We start from the raw sequence: 27475 nt of genomic DNA on the forward strand, positions 1-27475 counted from the left end.
TGGCAGAGTGCAGGCATGACACGCAGCAACTGGATGGACTCTAACAGCTTTACAGATCTCCCTCCTCCACACCACAGAGGAGAGCGGCTGCCGTTTCTGAAGGACCGTGATGAAGTCCAGGTGGAGCAGCTGAAGTGTCCATGTTGGTCCAACTCCTCTCGAGAGTAGAGCACACCTGCCAGTGTCAGCCTGAGGAGCGCATTCAGCCTCAGCATGGTTGACAGGTAAAAAGTTAAGCTGCTGGTGAAAATGAGCGCAGTTTTCAGAAGGATTTCATTGCACTGACTAAACACAACAATGGCCTCACATGCAGCAGTGGAGTAATTACACAGGACAGCCATGGCCCTTAAGAAAGACAGTCTCCATTTTTCAACCATGGGGAGCATAGTGGGGTAGTTATTCATCTAAATGAGCACCATGTGAAGCATTGCAGGTAAGATCCTCTGTGCAGCAGCAGCAGCAGCAGCCAGGTCCTTCCCCAGAACCACTGCAGCTTTAATCAAGGTGTCTTGGATGTGATTAAATAACCGGTGACAGGTGTTGTGACCTTAATTGATTCTGCTACATGATGTGGCTATAGTTTTGTCGAGTACTTCACGAGCTGCTTGGAAGTGACTGGATTTCCTCTAAGCTGTGGTATTTCTTCTCATACAGGCTTACTTGTCACGGCAGGAAAAGCACAGGTGCAAACAATAACACTGACAATGGCTCCACTGTCTTTAAGGAAGCCATGTCAGTGAGCCTCCCCAGCCAAAACCAGAAGCCTGAACCCCAACACCCGAATGGCTCAGAGCCAAGTAAGTTAAACAAACTGTAGCCTATAATATGTCCAATGTTATTAAGAATAAGTAAGTTAGTAACCAGGAGATGTACTGATATTGAAGCCAGTAGTCAGTGAGTGATATACAACAGAACCTTTAAATACATCAGGTGTAAGATTTTTAGCAGATATTAAATGCGTGTTTGGATGCGAATCTTCTTGCAGACCCTTGTTGTTATGAACTTCAATCTATTTGGTTCGATTTTTTTATAATTTCTGACAGACCGTAAACGATATATGAATCCATATTTTTAGCACAGTCCAGTAATTCAAAACTTTCTTGAATCTGTTTGGGAATCACCCGTAGGTTTCTGAAGAGCAGTGAGCTGCTCCACCGTTGCCATCTTGGCAGTGACTGACTCTGACTCTCAGCTAATCCAAAAAAGGACAAAGGGGCGGGGAGTGTGTGGAGCCAGTTTAGCATCTTTGGCAAGATCATGCTCCCGTCAGCACAGGTAGGCATTTGGGAGTCTTGCTTAAAAGCTAACTCAAGGCTAATTCATTTGCTGGCTGATTAGCTAGTTGACAAGTTAAGCTAACAAACCAGGTGTGATACACAGATAGTGATACCTGCTAGTTAGTACTAACATATGGAATAAAAAATTATACTAGAATGACACCTCAAAAAGCAGGAGCACCGATACCACAAACACAGTCGAGAGGTCTCGTTCAGATTTATTAGCTCACACTCCTAGCAGACAGCTAGCTGCTATACAACTGTGGTGGCATCACTCAAAGCTGCCGTCCCCGCAATAATGCGTAACCTTAAGCCCTGATGAAGTTTTAAATGGGTGAATTATATAAAAATTCACCCCTGAATAGTTGTCATGAAGAGGGAAATATGCTAGAGATACCAAACCCGTTTTTTTGTATGAGGCTGTAAACTTGTTTATTTCTGCTGTTGGGCATTTTCACATGGGAGTCTATGGGTACGGTCTATGGGAGTGACTCTTAAAGCCAGCCTCCAGTGGCCATTCAAGGAACTGCAGTTTTTGGCACTCAGACGTTGGCTTCGTAGTCCGGTCGGTTGATGCTAATAGACAACTAATTAAAAACACATTCGTCTATGGACAATGTATGAAAAAAACACAGAAATGGCCAAAGTAAATATTGTGATATCCCACTTCATAAAAAAAAAAACATTTGGTGTTTATTATAAATATACCTGGTTAATAGATATGATGCTTTTGAGGAGTAAAATCCAGTGTTTTTAAGGCTTGTTTGATAAGTAAGTCTCACCAGCAGCTGATGAATCATTTTGAGAGATAAATAAGCTCACAGATTTCTATTTGAATACTCAATGACATTAGTCGGCCAGACACCAGTGAATGTTGGTTTATGATAAAGCTGGCCACAGTTATAGTGCTTGCAAAGACTCAAGAACAAATCCAATAAATTGTCAGTCACAAACTATCTCTGATCTTTAAGTTTCATAGTACTTATTGTTGTTGATTTTTTTTATATAATATGGAAGAAGTCTGTATAATAGTTATAATCTCTTATGTAATGTTTGTATATGCATATTTTAGACATCTGTGCTGTGGTTTAGACAAAGTTGAACCAAAAGCTGGCAACCTACTCAAGACACATGACAGGGAAAATTCACTGTAAACACCCCAACTATTAGATGTCTTTGCATCTGGTCAACTACAACTTCAAATCTTAATCAAAATCACTTTCTATTACACAAGCTTTAGCTTGTTATTTTTACTCTGTCCTGTCCCCAAATTATGTCGCGAACGATTAGCACCAGCATGCCTTTCCTGCAGCCTGTCCACATTTCCTGAGCATTAGATGGTGTCTAATATTTTCCAAGATAGCTCACTCCATTCGTGCATGTGACATAATGCAACATATGAACATCTGGAATCAGTTAGCCATGCTCTGCATATTCTTTTCTCTTTTTTTTTCCCCATCACAGGGAGTGAGCGAGGTGCTCTGTGCTTTTTGCATTCAGCTGCGCTCCACTGTGTGACCTCAATGATCCCAGTGGCAATATCAGTTGTCCAACTTATTGTTAAATCAAAGAGGATAGAATAAAAAGTTGTACATTCAGAATATTTACAGTTAGTTAGAGTTACAGAATATCTTGATATCCTAACATACTGTCTAATAAGTAGCATGTGGGAGACATTCTGTAGAGTTGGGGAGAAGGAAGACAACTGTGCATAAAAAGTGACTGAAGGAAATACGGGAGTAAACCCATAAAACATTTATAGGTTTTTGATGAAAGCTTAGAGAACAAACTACTGCTCAGTGGCTGTTTTCACCTTGTCAGGAGGTAAATTCCAATGGTTTACAAGTCAGTAAATGGATTTGAAGAAAAATAAAGAAGAACAGAGACCGATTTTATACACTTAAATTGTTTACTTTCATTTTCAATGAAACTGACATAGGTGTCTACATAGTGTGTTGATAGAATGTTACATACTGTCTTTCTGATTGCTAAAGATGGCCTCTTAGACTTCTCTGATCACCATCAAAAACAGCCTCATATTAACCTTTAATTTGATCTACACTGAACTTAATATGACCCATGAATAAGCATTCTTTTATAGTGATCCAAGCTTTGAGGAACTGAAAGGACCTTGTGCAAAAAAAAAAAAGAGAAAAGAAAAAAACAAACAGACAATTTTGTTTAAGTTCATGAAACTGGCAACTGTGGGACTGGCTGTCATGAATACATCTACAACACTAGTCTCTCTTTCTGTCTGACACACGCTCACATATACACAGACACACACACAGATATCTGAACACACATGATTATATCAAAATGATTATTTACATAAAACCCAGCTGTTGCAAACGCTGTGGCTGGATGAGCAAGACAATGTGCAAAGCTTTTCCCTGATTCTGACATACTTTTGTCCACATCTTGATAGACAGAGCATATGCTATAGCTATAGCAGTGATTAAAGTCATCTTGGTTATAGTAATAGGGCTAGATTAGTCCCAGTTCATTGTTTACTCTGATGTGCACAAACAATAGGCTAGCTGTGAGTCACATTAGGCTGGCTGAATATGGCATGGAAGTCAATAGTTGCAACAGTTTCAGGTATGTTGCATTGCTGTTTCAATATGATTACTGTATATGTGTTTATCAGCAATGATTGTTTCTCTAACCTCAAAAATTAAAACTCAGGAAATGTGATCTATTCAACAAAAATAGTACAAATAAAAATGTGTTTATGTTGTATAAAACAAGGTAGAAATGTTATCAAAAGAACAAAACTACTGTCTCAAACACTATTGCATGCAATTGCTCAACATTCAAGAATACAAAAACTGGGATTTTTCAGATTCCTATAAAACATCATTTATCTCTTATCAGGAAAGATAGGAATGTTACATAGGCACATATTTTAATGCCATGATCATTTTGAACGTGACTGTGTTCCTTGTTAAGGGCCTTTATGCAGAGGCATTAGTACAAGCTGGTTAGGAATCATCCAATCTTGTGTGCTCGTGGAGGAGACGACAGGGCCTGACACAGCTCAGAGGACCATGGAGGCAAATGTTTTTGAGCCGGCCTGCATGACCTCATTTATAGGGAATGTCTGTGTAATTCAAGCATCAGAGCAATTGCACTGTTGGGCTAGATGTGTACAAAAGTCACTGTAGACAAATAGCTGAAAACGAATCCTCACTGCTCCCCTTCACAAGGCAGAAAGGCCACAGCCTGCTGAGCGTGGCACGAGGCATGTCCTCGCTCGCAGGTACAATCAAGGATGGTCATGTGCTGATCGCTGGTGGGACTCCGTGTTGCCTCTTTCAAAGTTGTGGGACTCTCTCCCTCCTCCTGCCAGAGCTTTTACAGGCCAGGGCGAGGCGGTGGGCGCGCAGGTGGAGGGGCTCGCCCGGGAGGAGGCCCCTGTGGAGGAGGAGGAAGGGAGCCAGTTGGGGAGGCAGAGAGTGGAGGGGTGGGTGGGAGCACTGGCGAGGCAGGTATGTGCAAGGTGGTTGGAGGAAGAGCCCGGTTTGGAGGCGGCGTGTAAGGTGGAGGAGTGACGGGAGGAGAGGGAGTGTTGGAGGTGGGAGGGGGTGTTGGAGGCAGCGGTGGAAGGGCGGAGGAGGAGAAAGACGGAGACGATGGAGGGCTGTTGGGAGTCGGTGGGAGGGTGCCCTGCGGAGGAGGTGGACTCTTGCTAGGGGGATTGTAGATGGGAGATGGCTGGTGGCTGTAGTGCGGGTAGTGAGGAGGGGGAGACTTTATGCGGGTGAAGTTCATGCATCTGCCCTGAAATTTAAAAAGACACCAGATTTTAGAGGGACACACAGTGATAATAAACAACATATTGTATGAAGATATCTTACTAAGGGTAGTTTTCCTTCTAAAAAGTGTGTGTGTGTGTGTGTGTGTGTGTGTGTGTGTGTGTGTGTGTGTGTGTGTGTGTGTGTGTGTGTGTGTGTCCAACAGACGTAGCAAGTGTAGTACCTCACAACATTCATTTTTGAGATGGCAGACAGTCGGACAGAGCCCAGTAGCTAAACACACTGAGCACCAGCTTTTTCAGTTAGCTATCCACATGTTGCATAAACTAAACTGTGTTAGAAAATGAAGATACCCAGTGCACATAGTGTTAATTGTATATATATTGCATGGCATACTGGTCTAGCATTAATGTATAAACTCTAAAGTATTTTACCTAACATGCTAGTGCTAACTAGCTAACAACAACAAATGAGCGTGAAATAGTAAGAAATGAAAGAATTCAGAATAGTAAAATATTAATTTATTTGTCACAAAAGAAAAAGGTTTTTGTTTTTTGTTTTTTTTGCCAACAGGAAGTTACTAAGCTTTTCTTTTTATGCTCACTTTAACCAACAGTATATTTATTTGTGCAGTCAGTTACATTTTTGACTTGTATGATGATATATGAACTTTGACTGAACTTTTGTGGCTCTATATGTTGTAAATAATATGGATATAAAATGTTTACAGATATGTTTATGAAATATTCTGAAGGACCCATGTCCAATTTGTCATTTGCGTGATAACCGTATTTAACAAATATAATACTTTTTGAATAGTATATTTCTTATAATGCTTGTAATGAAACTTGAACGTGAAAAATGACATCCTTGTTTGTAGACCTTTGTTTTTCTAATTCTTATGGCTTTGATAAAACACATAGTTTCTTGTTCTGACAGTTTAATTAGTCTAAGATATAAAAATGTCCCTTGCTGCTCTCTGTTACCTATCAGATGGACTGATGACTGGAACAGGCAGTTCTGGGACTCTCACTCACTGTAGCCTTGTCTGTTGTCAGCACACAGCTACATGACTGCGCATTAACCTCAGACTACATTTTGTATGATGTAATTCTCAATCTCTTTTTGTATCAGTTTTACTTGCAGGCAATTATGTGTATATGCTCTTCTCAGCTGAGCAAGTTAACCTGCCATAACTCTCCTCAATCAAAACCAAAGTGAGGTCATACAAGAGAGACTATCGTATTCCAGAAACAAGCTACACCCCTGGAGCAGCTGCACCAGGGGATTAAGGAGTTGCAGTGGATTGATAAGGAATGACAGCTCTGCTGTCATGACCACCAAGACGAAATGACCTCTGAGACAAAACCAGGCAAAATGATGCGTGTTAAACATTTAGCAAGGATGGAAAAAGAAATTCAACCAATATTTTTTTATTCCTTTAGTGCCTGTGGGATGCTGAATGCCATGGATCTTTATGTCTCTTGGACTCCTGCACTGTATCATAGTTACAGCTACCCTCTCAGTCAGTACTGGAGAGAATATGTATGATTGCAAAGTCTTTTAAGATTTCTGATGTTGAGTTTTTATTTACTAATTACTAAGAACACATATGTATATAGTATATAGGGGCTCAGAAATATATGAGAGATTACAGGAGCCTGACTTGAGTTTCTGTCAGGCAGGCAGTAGGATTAACTGGCCACCACCCTCTCACCACTGCATTCATTAAGGGGAAGTTATAAAAGCAAGGCTTTGACAAGAGACTCCTAATTGCAAGCAGAACAAGCCTGTTTACTGTAAATCATAAAGGATCTTAGATCCAAGCTTTTTTCCAGTGCACTAATGAAGAGCTTTATAGTGAGGAGGACTCACTCTTCTAATTACAGAGTGGTGCGTAACTGTACTGGAAAACAAGCAAGGAACGTAACCCCCTGAATATAATTGTGGTGTTTGACTGTGAGTGCCGTAAGGTGAGCTGGTCCTCCTTAAAGATTAGTTCATCTTTTGCATGCCCTCGGTGTAGCTTTCCATGCTTATTGCTAGACTGTCAGTGAATTTCCTCAGGAAACTTAAATTGATGCAAACTTAAATTGATATTATGTTTTACTTTACAGTCTGTCATGACAAATACAAGTTCTTTATTGAAAACATGCATTCTATTTTTTTTTTTTTGTTTAAAAAAAAAGAAAAAGTTTTTAACAAATTCAAACTTTTTTTTTTCTTGAGGCACTTTTTACATTAGACCCCCGAATGGCTTCCAACATCTGTGCTTCTTTAGTCAGTAGATTATATGTTTTGTGATTATTGAACAATAATGTTTTGCGATTTAGCAATACAGTGAAACTCAATGGAAATCAAGTCTGGTTATTAGTCTGCTTCTTGCACAAGTCATCCTCATACTTCTCCCTTAAAGTCCATTTCAAACAACCAGCTGTCATCATAGGTTTTACATAAGGTTAAACGCAGCACAAAGGCAACCCTCGTCACTAAGCAACTTTACTGCTTCGTTAAGTTTTGTGCTGGCGTGAATCCTTTCAATGAAAGTAATAATTTCAACAGATGTGACTTTTAGTCTATTAATACATTCATTAACACAAAGACTGTTCGCGGGCGACTGACAAATAAACAACTGTTCATTAGATCAGTTTGAAAACATGCCAAAGCTTAAGTCATAGCCAGTCATGTTCTTCGTTATCTCCCAGAATGTGTGAGTTTTGAGAAAGTCTCGTTGCCTCTTCCCATGGCCTCCTCCTCCTCCACATTGCACCTAACAACCATGTCATAGACTTTCAAGTGCTTCTCCTTTTTTTTTTTTTTTTAGCTTTGTTCGCCTGTCAGCTCCCTTTCTCCCTCACCTCACAGAACTATTAAGTTCTGTGAGGTGAGGTTAAGGAGGTTAAGGAAATTAAGTTTCAGAATTTCTTTTTGAGAGACATGACATTTATTCCCTCCTTCTCCTGCTTGGTGCAGATTTCAAACTCAGCTCACTGTGGAAAAGGTTGGTATTATTTTTACAGTCATTGAACTGTGTCTGAGGGACCTCATAGTCTCTGTGGAGTGCTTTGTTTTCTCTTTAAGACTTTATTTTGTTTTTGCAAGCTGTGACGGGGTTCCTGGAAGCACTCATTGGCCTCAAAAGTGAAAGGCTGCAAATGAGGACTTATTTTCCCCCTAAATGTGGTTATATAATAATATTGTTATTATATAATAATATAATATAATAATAATAATTTATATACTATTTAATGAAGGGGTTTATTTACAGCAAAAAAGGGAGTAAGGCTATGTATTTTTTCTTTATTTTAATGAGAAGGTGCCTCCGGTGATATGTGATGCACTATGTGATCTTAAATTTATGTTTGTGGAGACAAACTACAAAAAGTCTCACATCAAGGATTACATGTTTTATCTTGTAATACACAGATCAATGTCAAAAACATAGTATCTTTGGGGACTGTGAGGAGTCTATCATGATTAGAATTAGTGAAATACAAGTTAAATCAACCATATATTCTGTTACTTTTCAGAGTGAGAGAGGGCGTAATGGCTGTGCACTTTGATGCAGCGTTATCCAAACTGCAGGCTGTAGATATAACTCACAATCTATCCCGTTGCTGTAGATATTTTATCAGCTGAAGGTGATGGCTTTGACACAGCCAAAAAACATTTGTGGATGATATGTATTAATAAAGAGCTCTTCCAGCTCCCACACTATCTATCCTCAGCTTAGAGTGTTTGATTTTCTAGCAGCTCCAGAGTAAATCTAACTTCGATTAAAGATTGTCCAACAAGCAGATAAACTTGTTTACAATCTGACAGAATGACCAGATTCATTCTGTCAGATTGTTGCAACATCACATACCTCATGCAGCTATTTGATGTCTGCACTGAGTGAAATATTCATATTTTAATGGCTGCACCATTGTGTTAGATGAAAATACTGTATTTTTTTCTTCCCTACTCATGTTACTGTGGATTGAAACAGCAGCAGAGAGATGTTGGCATCCCTTAGTCATGGTTACCTGAGCACTGCTTCATCTGTCTAATTCAGCTGTATATTCTTCTGCAACTTAAGTGTCAACACAGGTGTGAGCCACCCTATACAGCTTTGTGAAAATAATCTGTATATCTGTATATATATTGTCGGGGTGTTCGTACATTCACAACTGAAGTTTATATCTTAATATACTGTAGTTTTTACAAAAAATATTCTTATATTATTAGAAATTATGCTAAATGTTTGTTAAAATGATTTTGTAAAATCTCTAAAGATTTTTTCCAACTTTGAGGGTAGTGGCCGCTCTTAGCTCAACACAGTTTTCTGTCTTATTCAGAGAAGAATGTTATATTACATAAACTCTTGTGGGTGAGGGATTTGTTATATACAGAATTCCCTCTGATTCCCTTTTTCCAGCACTTTTAGATCCCACAGTCAGACTACATGTCAGCTGCCAACAGCAGAGGCCATCACACTGTACCCCCCCCCCCCCCCCACACACACACACACACACACACACACACCTCCCACCCCCCACCCCCAACTACAGCTGGCCTTTGAGGAATTATATTTGCCTTTTTGTAATGACTTCACCAGACGTCTTTACATTGCAGTGCACTGAAGTCTAAACCCCAACTCACCGCAAGTTTTCCCATGAGTCTGTCTGTGCACACTTCATTGCTCACAGCTGGTCCATTTTCTCAACATTGTCAGATAGGAAAGAATCGCCATATGCGAATTCACAGCCAAGGGCTTATGTCAGTCGATAAAATACTGATTAATGCTGATTAATGAAGCATGTTTTATTGCCTACCTGTGAAGCGTTTGTGTTGTTCTTACCTTGTCACCTGGATGAGGTCTCATCACAGACACACGGTCGTAGCCTTTCCTCAAAAGTACCCACAGTGCATCCAGTTTGCTCTATGGAAACAGAGAAGAAATCAAAACATTACTGTTACAGTGAACTTAAACGACCTTAATTCTTAAGGAAAAAAAACAACTGCTCCTTTCCTGCGTTCATTTCAAAGTGTCAAACTGAAATACTTTCAGTTCATTGTGAACTGACTCCTCACAGCAAATACTTTGAGGATAAGGGCAGAAAATGCAGCTGTTTTTCCTCACAAAACTGCTGGCTGTGCAGCCCTACTCCCTGGAGGTCAGTCCAACAGGAGTCTGGTTTCTATTAGCAATCCCCCGCTGACTGGGAAGGCTTCAGAATGACTCCTTTAACCCCATGCTGGCCCTGGAGGAAGGGACTGTGCGCCAATAGTCACCTAAGCATTATTACCTTAACACATCTCATGCTACTTTCACTACAACATTTTAATAATGCTATTACTTACATATCCTTGGCTAGATTAACATGGAGTCATTTGTAACAGATGTTGTACTTTATACAGTATACATGCTAACAACTGAAAAAAAAAACATTTGTCCAAGCATAGCTATTAAACAATTGCGACTCCTTTTTTAAATCAAGTGTAAGCTGAGCTATATTCACAGATTCCTTAAACAAACGTCGAACAAATCCTAAAGCATTTCTTATTTTTCATCTTGAACAGATGAAACCCATAACTCCTATATGGTTGCCATTTTTAGTTGTCGTCAGCAATGAGACTTGAAAGAGCATCTGCAGACCAAACGTGCTCGCCAGACAGTTTCCTCCTGGCTCCTCACTCTGGTACCTTGATTGGTGAGTACCACTTGCGTGGTCCTGGGGGTTTGTGCATGCCATTGTTGAGAATCCGTGTGGGGGGCGGCACATACTCCTGCTCAGGCATCTTCACTTTAGCATTTTTGGCCTTTTCCAGCTTTGCCCCTTCTTCTGTGGAGCCTTTCTCACCCCAGCGTACCTGATAATAGAGAGTACGGAGAGTCCAAGATTATGACAGTGCCACACGCTGCCCTTAATGTTTTACATCATTGGCAAATGTTGAAAAAGATGGTCAGGGTATGTATATTTGTGAATCTGTCAGATATAGATGAGATGAGTAAGAGCTGTAAAGTTATTTGAACTTTCTGGAAGTGGTTTAGTACATGAGATTTACTAGATCTCACCTCCATCCTTTTGATTCCACCAACTCCTCTTCCTCCATAGTAGGAGGCATCTACAGTCGGCCATTTCTTCTTTGGGGCTTCAAAGTCCTCGTCATCCTATGGGAAAGTGACAGGAAGTAGGTTTTATTATGATAAATAGATTGATGAGCCACTTGACAGGCTACTACTCAACCAGCTACTACTGCATTAAAAATCTTACTTACTTAAGTATGTTGTACAATGTTTGTGCAGGAAAATTGGCCCTGTTTTACCATTATATATGCTGTTTTTGAATGAATATTACTGTTGCATTGATGTGTATGTTGTGTTTTACTGCTGTTTCTAGGTTATACATTTGGAGCGTTGCTGTCCCCTGAGAACCATGTATGTCTTAAAAGTCAGCTTTTCATGAGCCCAGAAACACAGCCGTGTTTTTAGCTTTGTGACGTTACATTTTCCACCAAATCCAAGTCGGTTTTTGAATAGTTTATTTAGGTTAAGAAGAACGAGGATTTTCTCGACCCATAAAGGAACACCTAATTCAAAATCAACATATTTGGATGTACATGGTTTTCACGGGACGGGAACGGTATGAAATCAAACTTACTATAGCTGTCATACAGTAGAAGTATGAAGTGACATAAAATGGAAATACTCAAGTAAAGCCCAAGTACCTCAAATTTGTACCTAAGTACAACACCTGAGTAAATGTAATTGGTTACAGTCCACCACTGAGCTACAACTAAAGTACGAAAAAATTGGTAAATTAACCTTTATTTGTGTTTTTGTTTTTACATAAATTTTTGTAAAAACTGCATTGACACCTAGGAGCTATTCTCTGGTCTCGCTGGTCACCACACAGTTCATTTGAAGTAAATATGTCTCTGTCTTTCCTCCCCACTCTAACCCCAGCCCTCACTTCTGTCCCCTCTCGTCAGATCAGAGGAAATTACAAGGCCCATTGGCCAAACTTGTGATGTTTCATGTTCTTTAATACACCCTGTCTGACTCATAATCTCTCAGGATATCATACAGAGGAAGCCATAATGAAGTCCAAACGTTGTCTTTGAGGCCATGGTTGGAGTCTGTTTTTGAAATAAATTCACCACTTAAACATAATTTTCAGTTTAATTGGTGCAAATAAATGCAGCCTGATATGCCCCGCAGTTGCATGCTAGCTCGCTGTTATTGCATTGTGTGTTGAGGCGGTATTTTAATAAGATGAATATAATATAATAATGTTATTAGTCAGTTAAATTTTACATTATATTTCACAAGGGTCCCACAACAGCTCCAGGAGAAGTGATTTGAAAAACCTGAATTAAAATCTTGATTACAAGACAGTAAAACAGGACAGAGGTGGAGAAAAAGAGCAGTAAAAGTCAGGATTTCGTTGTTATTCTAAGAGGGCGTTAACTCACATCACATCTGATGAATGGCTAAATGAGTGAAATCAGCGTTTTATGCCAGGGAGTGAGTGAATGATGCTGACTGAGGTTTAAATTGTTCGAGTGAACTTAGTAATTACACAACCTAAACACTGGCAGCTGTCTACATCTTAAATAAAGAGCTTTTTTTGAGACATAAGAAACACATCAAGTGACGACGGTGCAGCTCCTACCGAACTCTCTTCCACAACTGGTGGTGGGGGTTCGTGGATGATCTGTCGGGAGGAAAAAACAAACAGACACGTGAGAGGAGAGAGAATGAAGATGATGTCAGAAGATGACAGAAGACATAAACACGTATTAAAAGTGTTTTTTTTAAATTTTTTTTTAAATCTGCATGTCAGAGCAATGTGTGTAACTGCGTAAACTGTGTGCAGGAGGATGGTTACACAACAACACATGGCTGAGGAATTGTTTTTTTCCTACTTACAAGAGCAATGCACTGACCTAGAAATCTGCTATCCAGATTTTTTGGCCTGAGGTTGTTGATTAGGAGAGGAGAGGAGGAACAGGCTCATAAATACTGCTCTTATTTTCTCTTATCCATAAAATGTTGTAGTTTTTGTTTTTCTGTTTATCTGATTTTTACTCTTTATGAGTATTTCATACAGCAACACTGCAGACAGACAGAATGTATTTTTAAGCATATGCAGCTTAGCCTGTGTCTTCCACCATCCCCTTGTACCCTTTTGCCCGATTATATGTCACCGCATGAGCTGTCAGTCTGTTTTTCACCAGTGTAATAAAGACATTTTCTTCTACATTAAATGCACTTGGCAAATTAGGAAATCCTGAATCTTATTTGTGATTTTCCTCCATGCTTCTCCAAACCCTGGAACATGAAACGATTCCCCATGGTAACCTAAGATCGCTTTCCTAAACAGACTCACTGCACACACTTTAAGTTGCAACTAAATGGACAGGAACAGAAAAAGTAAAGGGAGGAGACAGCCATGTTGTAAAAGCTGACATCTCTCTCTGGCAATTCTCAGCTTTCCTGTTTCCAGTTCTGGAAACATTGGAGTGGATTATGAAGAGACACTCCACTTTTTATTTGAAAAGAGAAATACAGATTCTGACAGAGAGCAGCTGGTAACAAGAGAGTTTATAAAATATTGTGATGCTGGCAATTTGACCACTGTCTAAATCATGGCACCGACATGTTTTTTTCCAGATGCATTTCCTCTTTTTACTGTATCCAGAGCAAATGACTGTCATGAAAAACCACCTTCAAACACTTGTGAATAAAACTTTTTTTTTTATTATTTCTGATGAGTTATCTTGCCTCTTAAAATCTCATAGTAACGAAGACATCAGCCTAAAACATCCAGCTTATGTGGGTTTTTTGTTTTCACATCACTAGTTGGAAATTCTAATTATTCAGAGCCATTATTGGTAGAAAAATTTGTTATGTCTTCCAGTGAACATACTGAGGGAGCATTGACAGGTGAGACTCAGAGGTCACCTGCTGTGACCTTTGGAAACACAGATTATTTCAAAAGCAGCATAATTACTTAAACACATGTTCACCCAGTGGCCTTGACCTCTTCTGGCTGTGGACAAAATTCATCTGCAGGGATTCAAAGGAGCTATTCATCCTTATTGACTCACAGATTCTAGTCTTCTCACTGTAGCAGTGTTGTTTAAGTTGATAAAACACTTTAGGGGACGTTAGCCAGACAAGATAGACCTGGAAAAGACATTGCTCTCTGTTGTTATTATCCACAAGCAACATCACTGCTTTCCAAAACTCTTCGAAACCATCTAAAATTTGAGTAGACCAGGGGCTATCTGTAAAGCAGCAACGTGTGCATGTTATTATTGAATTTGTGTTTTAGAAAACTCACCACAGTGCAGCAGAGAGGCCAGAACCACCAGAGAAGAGCCAAGACCAGGAGCAGCATCAGGATGAGTAGAGCTATGGCCAGGATGGTCCCATCAGACTGTAACAGAGACAGACACGTCAACTCAGACAGTCTGAATATGTAGAGCAACAAATCTGTGTAAACCACTTCTCTAGGCTAAAAGCTTCATACAGGAAAGAGGCTGTATTGGTTTTATCTTCCATGGAATCACTACTTAAAGACAGTAAATGCTTATCCTGCAATTCTCTAATTAATTTGTATCCATCATTTAGACATCTTAGAAAGTTTGTATTCTATTGTTTAGATTAGTTTAAGTGTTTCACTGGTTTGTTGTCTGCTGTTAGTGATAGTTTTTTTTTTTTTTTGTATACATTGCAATGCACCATGACCTCAAAAGAATCCAAGTTCAAAGCTAAATGATGGTGCATTATGTTGTACTCACACAGCCCACAGTGGTAATTGTGACCGAACTGGAGATGAAACTGAGACCTTCGTTCATACTGACATAAAGGTTTGCTGCCCTGGAAAAGTAAAAGAAAAATGTCTTTATGTGGTGTCTTAGAATAACAGAGTAGATGGTTTCATATGAAACCTCACATTCATTTGAATAAATACAAGGACTTACATCCCTTCATCTTGAAGCACTGGTGCAGGGCAGAGAAGATACGTATCCTCCACAATCAAAGGCTTCACCACTACAGCAGAAGAAGAGGAGGGATCATAAAAAAAGAGCAAGCATCAGCTAAACATTCCTTGTCTTATGTTAATAGTCAGTAGTAGTTGCTGACACACAAAGCTTTCGAAGCAGGAGTTTGACCCACAAACCGTGACCCCAGTCACCTTTCAGATTATGTCATTGTTTAGCTTGATCACAGAAAGATTACTTTATTGACTCATTAACACCACATTACTTCGTTTTAATTCAACGACTGTTGGGAAAGAAGAGAAGGGAATCCACACACTTGTTCACAGAAGTTGATGTCACATCTTTCATTCGATTAACAAACCATCCAAGACAAGAGTCTCTTAAAAAAACTGCTTTGTTGTCTGCTGTCTGAAGACATCTGTGTCCTCCCCAGAAACACCATTACAAACTATTTCACCACAGCTTTTGTTTTTCAGGCAAAATCTAGGTCCTCTTCTCATCCAGCTGGCTCTTAGGAAAGTGGCTCCAACAAGCATCGTCGCCCAAGCCTGTCTGTTTATCCTGGCAGGGGGAGAGCATACCCCAGAACTGAGCAAATCAACACAATCAATCGCATAGGTCGCGACTGCTCTTCCGTTACAAAACCGAGCAGCGGTGGGGGTTGTTTGGGGGGGGGGCTCAACACTGTCAGAAACAGCTCAGCGCCAATACAAACTAGGCCAGATATGGTCACACTCACACCCACCTTGCACTCAGAATGGCCTCACACTATCAAAGTAGGATGAAAATGACAAACTAGAGAAAGGACTAGTAAAGAGCTGATTCTCTGAAGTCTGCAGATTTCCACTGGTTAAATCCCCTGAGGGGAAAGATAAAGATGCTGGCAAATATCCCTAGTTCATGTCACAGTGTTTTATTGGATGGTTTAATCCCCATGAATAGGGAGAGGTCATGTTTTACTGTGCACTCAGTTTCCCAGAGTTAAACTTCAACCAGTAAATTATTTCGAATTACTGCTGAAGATTCAGTCTTTGAAAGACTATTCACTGGGATGGATTGTCGGCAAGTTCAATATAAATTCACAATAGTTATTTCAACTCGAATTAGTTGTTAAGATCAATATTTCACGTCTGTATGGGAAAATATTAAGCTACAGCCAGGCGAAAGTTTGCTTAGCTTAGCATAAAGACTTGAAACAAGGGGAAACAGCTTGGCTCTGTCCAAAAGCAAAAATCTGCCTACCAGCACCTTTAAAACTCAATAACAGCTCAAATTATATCTCTTTGTTTAATCACATTAAAAAGATAAATTTTACAGTGACTTCCAGGACTCTTGTTAAGCTAAGATAAACTGAAGCTTCGTATCAGTCGTACAGACACAAGAGTTTTATGGATCTTCTCATCAAAAAGTGAAAAGCATATTTAGCAGAATGACTATTCTTTTAAAGTCTTGTGTCTCATTATTCAGTTCAGTTCAGTTCAGTTTTGTCCACTGCAGCATTCGTCACCAACACAATGGACAGCTCAGGACAGGACCTGCCAAATCCCAAAGCGCCTGAATGTATTTGCTGCTACTTTTTCCTGGCGACACAAACTCAAACAATGCTTCATCTGCTCTACACATGTTAGTTACATATCGCTGTTTTCCTTTTTACAGCGGGGGGGGGTCAACGAGGGCAAGTAAAGATGGGCAAGTAAAGATGTATTATAAGAGAAGAGTGTTTTCTTAAGGACTATAGACTTTCTCTCCAGGCGAGCTAACTGTGGCCTAATTATTTTCATTTAAAGTTTAACCCTGATGAGAAGTAAACAAGTCCCAGGCAATTGTGTGTAAACAATCTAGAGATGAGAATACCTCTGGAGGAAGATTACACAAGTATATGGGATTAACATAAGGAGATAATTTTACTCAAATTGTTTCCATGTCCACTGTTTGTCTGCAGGAAGTTGTGTCATGCAGAAATAAGAATGATTCTGAGGAATTGTAAACATTTAATTAATGCTGAGAAGACTTTTTTTTGTTTTACTAAAAAAGTACTAGAGAAAAATGCCTGTGTTGAACGGTTTCACCAAAGTACCCATCATTAAAGAGAGGAAAACATTCTCTCTGGGTAAAAAATAAGCAGTCTACTGCATGTGTGGTAATGTACATACTACATATATGCAGTATATGTATGAATGAAGTAAAAAAAAAACATAAGACAATTGTTAACCATCATGCAACATCAAAAGAGATCACCTGGAGAGAAACAACATCAAAGAGAGCTGACAATATACACAGTGGCAGAGCCAGACAGTTTTCTTAGGGGTGGCCAGGTCGAAGCCAGTACTGACTTCAGGATGGCACAGAAATTACAGTCAGTTCAGCTTTCTTCTGTGTGGCACAGGTTAGATTGAACCACAGATAAACACCAGTGATCCATCTAAAGCTGCAGTAGCCTGTATCAAATGAATTATGATTGACAGCACCAAAGTTAAATCATTGCAGCATTGTACACCTGATAATTATCATGCATCAGTCACATAGCCTGTCAAATCTTATACAGCAAATAAAAAGTTAATTATGGTCAATTAATTTATTTCAAATCTGTTTCAGCGAGACATTTCAGTGAGGATTCACAAGCATGAGGTTCAAAAAGAAACAGGTCTGTCCATCACCTCTATGTCTGAAGAGTGGAGTAGTTTGTTTGTGACTCTTGCTTTGTAATTAAACCAGCACCTCCTGTGGCTTGCATGGTAGGAAGTGGTTTTAACAACTTTTACAGTGAGCCACTAGTAAGAAACTGTTTGTATCCTTGAGGCCTTTTCCTTCCCTCTGCCTTGTGTGTGGTACTGTTTCTGGCTGTTTTCCATGTAGCACAATTACACACTGTGTTGTTTGAAACAAAAAGGCATGATACCAGTTACACTAGCATAGCTGGATGTTTAATCAAAGGGATTCCAGCTGTGTAGCTGACATGGTGGGAAGCTCAGCTAAGTGTAATTCAGATGAATTTTATAATTGCCTGCTTACTGAACTGGGCCAGCTGTTTTTATCATAAACCAAGTGAGTGAGGAGCTCTGAGTCAGTGTGTTCTCAGTTAAAACACTTATGCATTCAGAAACAGAGCATTTATGTAGTTAATCCGTGACTGATTATTTCAAAACATCAGTGATGTTCAGTCACTCACTTCTAGTGAGGGTGTCGTTGATTCGGAAGCTGCATAGGACTTTATCAACATTTCGGGCATGGAGGAATCCATTTCCTCTCACCACCACCTGGAAGGACTCTGGATGAGGAGAAGAGAAGCAGAAATATCACCTCAACAACTAAAAATAATTTTAAAATTAGAAAGTTTTTTTGCTCTTTTGGTCCAAAGTAATACCCAAACTCCTCATTACCGTAGTATAAAACATTCAACTACCACTATTTCCTTGTCACTGTGGTTACTGACTTGAAATGCCTTTAGAGACAGAGTGATTTTATTTTCAGAAAGACTTTGAACAGTTGACATGCGGTGCAATGCAATCAATGCTGATACCACAAACCCAGCACACATAATAAAACTTCTTTAGGATGAAATGGAAATGAAATTTTCTATAAAACAATCTATTATGACTGAGTACCACTGGAAAACAAGGATAGGATTTGTGTCAAAGCGCTGTAGCTGATATTGGCACTCTTACATAGGCCCTGACAAGACAGCTTGTTTGTGCTTCCTATGAGGAGTTGCTGAAGATTTCATTTTCAGACATCCTAAGGAGGATGAAAGGGATGGAAATCTTCCTTTTCTTACCTCCTGCACAGATACTAGAGGGCTCTGCTGCCAGGATCTCGATACATGATTTCTTCAGGATCTGAGGAGAGAAGCAGAAGGTCGTCACAGAGCTCTTCAGTGTAAACTTTGCAGCAGCCAGCCTGCGCAGCTCAGATTTTGTAGCATCCTTAAGCACAGAAGGAGACTCTGGCTTCATTACGAATTGAGGATAATATTTTGGTAGTTATTTGGTTATTGTAGGCCTCTAACCTGAATGACTGGTTTTAGCCACAGCCATGACTTTTATGTTTCTATTCATAACCCTTTTACCACTGGGGTCTGTTGGATTAAAGTTTCCATTTATTCTCAGTTGTCTCCTGTTGATGAATCTCTGCTTTCCAGGAACATCCCCACTGATAACCCCGAAAACGAAGAAGACTGATTCATGACCCACTGCCCCACTCACATGAATAAGAAGCAACAGCTCTCAGTTTGCTGTTAATTTGATCCAGATGACAGTCAGCTGCTTGACCTTTAACTCCCTTCTACAAACTTCGTATCCCAGTGACAACCACCCATTCACGACAAACTGTTTTTCATTTCTCAAGCTGGCAGACACAGGAATTTAAGTCAACACCACTGAAGTACAGCACACATTATGATCATGTTTGGCTAAACACATTGATTAAAAGCAGGAAAGTCAGAGTCACAGCAGGTTTTCCTGGAATTCAGTCCCTGGCCAGGCACCATGGATGGAATAACTTGTCGTGCTTCGAACCTATTTTGTCTTGTTTTCTGTGGGCTATTTGATCAGCGATTGATCAGATTACAAGAAGAGTGATTGGCAAGATTTCATAAAGAGCATTAAAGCAAAAAATATTTCCTTTCAGCTGTGTATCAGTCCAGATTATAGTTGGTGCTATTTGAAGATGTTAGCGAGCAGGTCTTAACTGAAGAATGCTTACCGAATCGATGACCCCCTGCAAAGCTTCAAATCCATCAGTTACAGGGAAGACATGATCCTTACTATCAGCGATCTTTGCCAGCTGCAGAGGAAACAAGTTATTAGATTCACAAGTCACAGATGCATTTATTCAGCCAAGACTTTTTTCAGTCATTGTCTAGTTGCCCAGATGTCAAATTGTCTGATGAGACAGAATCAGGATGTGATTAAGCTAATGCTGTTCATATGAACACAATTAACAAAATTACATCATTTCCTTGTTTGAGAAGACAAACTAAAACAATTTTCACACCACACAAAGGAGGGAAATAGGCTTATTGACTCACTTTGCAATGATTAATCTAACAATTACTTAGATACTTGGTATAAATTGATCAGAGACATTTGAAATACATTTCATATCCTTGTTTTAACTCACATTACTTCAGTTGTCTAGGAACAGAGTTGGCAGCCTGAAGGCTAATGTGTGTGTCGGATGTTTGTATAAACAGTTTAAAGCGATATGTGGAAATGACAGAATGTTTAAATTGGGGTGAGCTATGCGTTTGGTAATTTAAAACACTTTAAAGCTACTTAAAACATTGGTTTTGGTGTTTTCAAAATTCAGTTTTGATGTACAAAGCTTCAAATTTACAGTCTCACTATCGATTTCACTCCCTGAGGCCCAGATGTCATCAGACATTGAGTTGAAGAAGAAAGCTTAGGAAAAAAAAAAACCACACACCTGCGTTTCATTGAAGTCCTTTACCCCCACGCAGTAAACTGAGGCACCCAGACTTCGGGAACGGTTGGCCTGTCAGGTATGCATACAGATTCACAGCAAAAACAGGAAGAAGCTCAACACCTGGGTTCAATTACACCTCTGCATTTCACAACATCATCCAAAACATTGGTGAAAACAAGCTTGTTTTTGCCTGACCTCTGAAAATATTTTACAATAAGTTGGAAAACACCATGTTCCCGTTGAATAATATTACTCAGACATCATATGACAATAGAAATGTGACACAGATGCCTGAATACCAAACGGAGCACCCAGGTCAAATATTTCATTTCTCAGTAATAATGTGACAACCTAGGACCTCCCACAGCTGCCAAGAAACTTGTGAATATCAGCCCCACTTCATCCCTGCCATCAACAAGTGTCTGAGGGCACTCAAAGCCGACTGAAGTCTCAGGCTTTCGCACGCCCTCACCTGCAGTGCCTGAATAGTTTGGGGAGCAAATAAATCATTCGATCCCGGTGCAGATGTGAGGAGGATGACTGGGCTCAGATGTATAAATCTGGCAGACGCTATGACCCCATTTTTCCCCACTTAAGAGGCTCAAAGTGGTGATGTATAGGGTGGCAGTGTTTGATCTGATCCATCACGTGAGCCGTCACATGTTTCAGCTGGTTATAATTTGTGTGACCCATTTAACCTCACTTCAGGGCTCTCACCTCTCTCTCGGCGTAGTAGAAAAGATCCTCATGCAGCTCTCCATCTGTCAGAGCTATAATAACACTGGCAGTGCGATAACCTGCAGACAGAAAGAATTTGGTATCCCCTGCTCACTTAATTTATGCTCTTATCCTTTGCAAATAATTGATAGCTCACCATCCAATTTATTGTAATCCATCCCTGAAGAATGCACCAGGCCTCCCAATCAGAACTAAACAATGTCACATGATTTGGCTTATGACACTATAAATTGATGCAAAGCCAACACTTGCTGTCAACTGTAATAGGTAGTCTTGACTTTGATGATGCCTATTACGCTCAGTTGTTGTTGACTCTGTCAGAGAAGTGTTCATTCAATTATATGTTTTTGCACTGAACTCACAGTTAGTGATGATTTTGTACTAGACTGCATTACACTGAGAGATGTTTATAATATTCTGGTCCCCTAATGAATGTAAATAAAGAGGACAACTCACCTACAACTATGACCTCAATACTAAACATGTAATTGAGTTTATACTGGATATCTCCTGAAAAGGTCACCTTAAAATGACCGTTACCATGGTAAAGATAGAAGTTATGGTGGGGCACTAGATTGTACAGCTGTCCCTAATAAAGTGGGCACTTAGTGTATTTCTATGAGCTGTGAGCAACTGAAACAAACAATGTGTTCTGCTTTGTCAGGTTGTTTAATCTAAATAATTTGTGGAGGCCTGAAGGGGTAAACTGTCTATTTTTAAGACAATATAAATATAAATGGAAAAAAAAAATTGTGCAGAATAAAAATGTTACCTTCAGTGTTTCCGTAGTATATCTGCTCACTGGCCTGTGAAAAAAATAAAAAGCTATACTGAAACAGTAGATTATCTTTCCAGTAACATGCAGTACATGACAGAACCCCTCCCTTTGCTCCAACACAACAGTCGTTTAGCTTTAGGACCGAGTGGTGTTTTGTCCTGGAGAGGTTCTAGCCATAAAGCAGATGCCAGTTTGCAGTAGGTTGCTCACCCTCAGGATGCCCTCATGCATGAAGGTGTCACCCCCTGGAAGAACCCTCTGGAGCTCCTCCAGACCTTTGCGAATACGCTCCCTGAGAAGACACACGGAGGACAAATTATCCACATTACTGAAAAAATCTAATTGAAAATATTTATTTTGCCAGATTCACTTGTGACCATAATTTTGATCAAAACCAAACACTGCGAGGCGAGATAATAGAATAACAGTTTCCATAAGGGCAGCATTTGTAGAAAATACCAGCAATGTGCAACACATGAATAAACTGAGACAATACTGGTGTGTATTGGCTTGAGAAACTGTCACGCAGATAGACAGGAAATGAAGCTTTTGTAGAATAAGATATGAGGGAAGCAGTGAAACAGTGAAAAAAATTCTGTGGCTGCTGAGACACTTTGGTGAAGAAAGATTAGACACATAAGCTGCCCACAATGTGTCGAAAACCACATGATGAAGTAGTTGACCAGACGGACGACACTATAGACAGATCACAGCGAGGGAAAGTATCTGTCTGGAATCTCTTCTCGATCATAAAAATGCAGGAGGATCATAACTGTGTGTGACCTGTGTCCAAATCTGGTATTACACTCATTCCTTTCAGCTGGACGACACAAAAGTCAAGGATTAAAAGTAATTTTGAGGGGATTTTCACCCACCTGTCTTCTGTCAAGCTCATTAAGATCCTTCCCTCGGTGGAAAACACAATGAAGGACATCCGCAACTGTGGACTGAGGAAAGGAGCAAAGAGAAAAATATACTCTGTAAGATTAGTAATCCTTTCTTGTTACATGTTTTCCCACAGACGAATGACGACACTACTGTGATTTTTTTTTTTACCTTATGAATTTATGAGCTAGATGTTCAACAAAGTGGTAGATTTCGGTCCAATGATTCTGCACACTGCCAGATCTGAGAGAGAAGAGGAAAGCCAACTTAATATCAGCATCTTTTTCAATCACTGCTGTGCAGCTAAACTATATGACCTCTTCTCTGCACTACTGTTTGACCACTGTCAAATTAACAACAGACCATGGACAGATTATGAGACAATGGGCAAGAGACATTTGAAAGACCCCCCACAGCTCTTACTTAGAAGCAAATGCCCCATACTGAAAGAGACAGAAAATACTGCAAATGATACGCCTCTTTGTAGTCATTTTGTGTCTCCTTGCAGTCACTTCGTCCCCTTGCAGATGTCATCCCCTGACCCTTTGGGCCCCTGGGCTTGTACCCAGTGGACCCATTCAGTAATCCATCCATGGAACAGACTGCTTCTAAAGTGAACAGCTGAACAGAAGTAGGCCACAGAATAGTTCTCCATGAGTAAGTAATCTAAGTAGCACAGCTGGCCTGCTCTGAAAGTAGCAATGATGTTGTACTTCTCAGATTACTCTTAACATCTTTATAATGCACCTGCAATTATGTCAGTGTTATGTCGTCAGATGATCATTAAGCGTTCATGCAACCAGCTCTGTGAGCACAAGGATGTGGATGTTAATCATTTTGCACTCTATTCCCTCTTTGCTAATGAACTGAAATCTAAGCTGTTGCTATTCACATTTTTCCTTGATGTTTTTATTGGACTTCATAGCAACAGCCACAAAGTCATCTGTATCCTGTTCTGTTGTTGTTAGGAAATAAAGATAAAGGGATTAAAGATCTAGGATCTATCATCTATTCTTTATCTGTTATCAAATTATCTATAGATGTCAATATACAGTTGTATCTGGTTAATAAAGCTTGTATGTATTGGTATTGATGCTTATCAAAATGCCTTTCATTTAATCTGTTTTTGCAACCCAACACCCCACTGAAACATTTCTAAAAACACCTATTTTTCCACTGTTACTATGACACAAGTCCCAGCACAAACAGCCCAGCCAACAGGCTGAAACACTGAAACATCTGGAGCTAATGGAGAAAGGGCAGGCATGGAGAAGAGAGAGGAGAGAAGAGAGATCAGGAAGACGGTGCACGAGGACAGTGAGGGTAGGTGGAGGACATCACTGCTAAAAGGCAAGCTAAGCTCCCGCCTGGAGAAAAGACAGTAGAAGGAGGAGCTAATGCAGTCAACTGACACCCGACAATAAATGCTGTCAGGTCACGCATGTAATGTAAATCTATGTCATTAGAGCATGGTTCATGCTAACAATTATTCTCTGTTACACACAGCTGCCTAATTTTCCCTCAGAAGAACAGCCGTCTACCTGCAGTTGGCACTGACATGTATCTGTAGGAAAACTGGAAAATCCATCACCATTACTAGAGGTACACTCTCTGAACTGTGGAGCTACAAAGAGAGGGACATGGCAGACTACAATCCCCCAACTCTTCTCTTCCAGATTAGAAAAATTCTGAGTTGGATGATGAATTTGTTGTTGACCTAGTTGGAAAACATTTTTGGCTCATGGTAAAAAAAAAAGTAATAAAAACAAGCTGTTTTAAACCAGGTTTTCAAAAAAAAAAGATGTCATAAGATAAATACTCTGTCACAGTCCAAAGGCAACAGTCTGGGTAAGTTAATTGTCAGTGCCAGAGCAGCTGTGTGCATATTTACTGACAGTATAAAGTTCCCAGTCAGGAAAACTCAGGTAAACGCTCATGTGTGACATTTGACATTTTTGGGGACTGTATTCATTTGACGGATTTTGCTGATGAGATTACCCATCTCCTGTTTGGCATGGAAATTAAAGTTTGACTTACAAATGCAAATGCAACTGCAAACACAATAAGAAATTAAAGGCCATATCATGCCTCATCAAAACTGTTATTAATTTGATTCACTGTGGTTCGTTTGGATAGCTTTGATGAGGTGCCCATGTTGCATGACTAAAGGGAAATGAGAGAGCACCAAAAACCAGGTTAGATAAACATGGAAACTGTTTCTAAATCAAGACCAATGTATCCAACTGACTTTGCAGGCGAGCCAACATCCTGTGTCCTACTTGAGATACACAGACTACGTTTAAACCCCTAGAAGATGAGGAAACATAATGATGCAGAGGCTCTATGCACTTACTAGGCAGCAATTCTGGATACAAAAGAAACTCCCACATGCTGAATGTTTGAAGGGGATAAACACCAAACAGAAGTCAACAAGAACGCTTATAATCTGTGCAGCCTGCAGCAGACTGATGAATGGGGGAACACCTAACACACCATTAATCATTACCATCTGTGGACATATGCCATGCTGAAATGTAGTTTGACATTTATCAGAGTATCAGGCTACCCATCCGTACCCCTGCATGACATGACACCAGGGGGCGTTATGATAACAGATGGTGATGACATCATGAAAACATTTTGGCACACAATGACTCTCGCTAGGAGAAGCACAAGACCACCATAAAATGATGCATATTTACTTTATGCATTAATATGCTTTCATGACAATGCATAAAGTATTACACCATGATACCTTGTTAAGGCTGTCAGCAGAGACGAGTGGCTGGAATATTCAAGTCAGGTTCAGCCACTGGAGATAAATACAATGCAGGATAACAAAACTCTAAATTAAAAAAATAGTATATTGTTCTTAATCAACCAAATAAATTAACTAATACTACTCATAGATTTTGAATGGCTTTTACTTGTCAACAAAAACCCTCCTCTTCATCCATCCCCTCTAACAGTGTCAGGAAATGAGTCTGGTAACTCACTTGTCCAAAACAAAGTAGAGATCAAAGCCTCCATAGCATGAGGACGACCCAGCCTGCCTTCTGTCCTGGTTTGGTCCAGCATAACCCGCAGTAAGAACAACCAGCGCAGCACCAAACACCACTGCAAACCAGGGGTTTCTGCTCCAGAATGAAGGCATTATTCCAGCTAAAGAAAACTCATACAGATGAGATGGTGAATAAAACCACCTTCAATTTAAACAAAAAAGTTGGTGGGAGAAGTTAATCCTTCTTGCAGCTTCTTCTTTCAATCCTCCACAGGCGTCTTCAGCATTGAAGAAAAAAAAAAAAAGCAATAATCCAAAGGAGAGCAGTGAGTGTCAATGGTTTAAGCAGAGGGGAGAGAGAAAGCATGAGTGTCACTGTTGTTGTTAAAACCCTCTCATCACTGGGTACAACGCAGATGCAGAAAGATGAGATGCTGCTGATAAGGCCATGCAATAGAAAGATCCCCAGACCCTGGATGTCTAACTCTAAGAGTCTTTGCAAAACTAGTGTTGAATTTTCAAGTCTCTCTCTCCCTCTCTCTCTCTCTCTCTCTCGCTCTCTCGTTCTCTCTGCTCCTCTCTCTCTTTTTCTAGAGAGAAATTGGTGATGAAGGCAACACATTGGAAACACCAGAATATGCTGGCTTGTCCCGCCACCTAGTGGTGATACTGAGCTGGTGGCTAATTATAAACCAGTAAACCATGAGAATTATGAACTCAGTGACCCACAGTAATGGGAAACTGTACAGCTTCATATTTTGGAGAAACTGTGTCAAAGATGTTTTGACTCATCTCTACTTTTAGTGTTGTGTTGGACTGCATTATAGCAAGAGAGATGCTGCTGAAGTTTTTATCCTCCCATGTGATTTATATCATCTCTGTCATTCATTTAAATACACTAAGATTACATCACTGGGAATTTCCAGTTGTGTGATGCAGTAACGCAGCCCTGCCAATGACATGCCTTTGCAGGAAGAAGTTACTGTCAGTTGAAAGAGGTCACAGAAGACATGTAATGTTGATATACACTTACCAGCCACTTTATTAGGTACGCCTGTTCAACTGCTCGTTAACACAAATATCTAATCAGCCAATCACATGGCAGCAACTCAGTGCATTTAGGCATGTAGACATGGTGAAGACGACCTGCTGAAGTTCAAACCAAGCATCAGAATTGAGAAGAAAGGTGATTTAAGTGACTTTGAACGTGGCATGGTTGGTCCCAGACGGGCTGGTCTGAGTATTTCAGAAACTGCTGATCTACTGGGATTTTCCCACACAACCATCTCTAGGGTTTACAGAGAACGGTGAGAAAAAGAGAAAATATCCAGTGAGCGGCAGTTCTCTGGGTGAAAATGCTTTGTTGATACCTGAGGTCAGAGGAGAATGGCCAGACTACTTGGAGCTGATAGGAAGGCAACAGTAACTAAAATAACCACTCGTTGCAACCAAGGTTTGCAGAAGAGCATCTCTGAACGCACAACACGTCGAACCTTGAAGCAGATGAGACCACACCGGGTGCCACTCCTGTCAGCTAAGAAAAGGAAACTGAGGCTACAATTCACATGGGATCAACAAAATTGGACAATGGAAGATTGGAAAAATGTTGCCTGGTCTG

The 27475-nt window shown here is 40.0% G+C and overlaps 1 protein-coding gene across 1 annotated transcript; it reads right to left on the reverse strand.

Annotated features, from left to right (window-relative positions):
- Nucleotides 1-3167: 3167 nt before the first annotated feature.
- antxr1a (ANTXR cell adhesion molecule 1a) lies at nucleotides 3168-26461 on the reverse strand. The gene is made up of 18 exons (XM_071482541.1): nucleotides 25853-26461; nucleotides 23028-23099; nucleotides 22847-22918; nucleotides 22182-22263; nucleotides 21966-21999; nucleotides 21173-21252; nucleotides 20456-20524; nucleotides 19733-19813; nucleotides 18807-18867; nucleotides 18201-18299; nucleotides 15011-15080; nucleotides 14828-14906; nucleotides 14368-14463; nucleotides 12694-12735; nucleotides 11094-11189; nucleotides 10721-10888; nucleotides 9876-9956; nucleotides 3168-5060 (listed from the first exon to the last, which is right to left on the reverse strand). Exons 1-18 carry the CDS (start codon nucleotides 26008-26010, stop codon nucleotides 4635-4637), a joined length of 1866 nt encoding a protein of 621 aa, XP_071338642.1. The 5' UTR covers nucleotides 26011-26461; the 3' UTR covers nucleotides 3168-4634.
- Between the last annotated feature and the right edge of the window lie 1014 nt (nucleotides 26462-27475).

This window comes from Trachinotus anak, unplaced genomic scaffold (genome assembly GCF_046630095.1).
Source record: "Trachinotus anak isolate AG129_WGS33_773 ecotype Australia unplaced genomic scaffold, CSIRO_AGI_Tana_v1 ptg000008l, whole genome shotgun sequence".
In the NCBI taxonomy this organism is placed as follows: domain Eukaryota; kingdom Metazoa; phylum Chordata; class Actinopteri; order Carangiformes; family Carangidae; genus Trachinotus; species Trachinotus anak.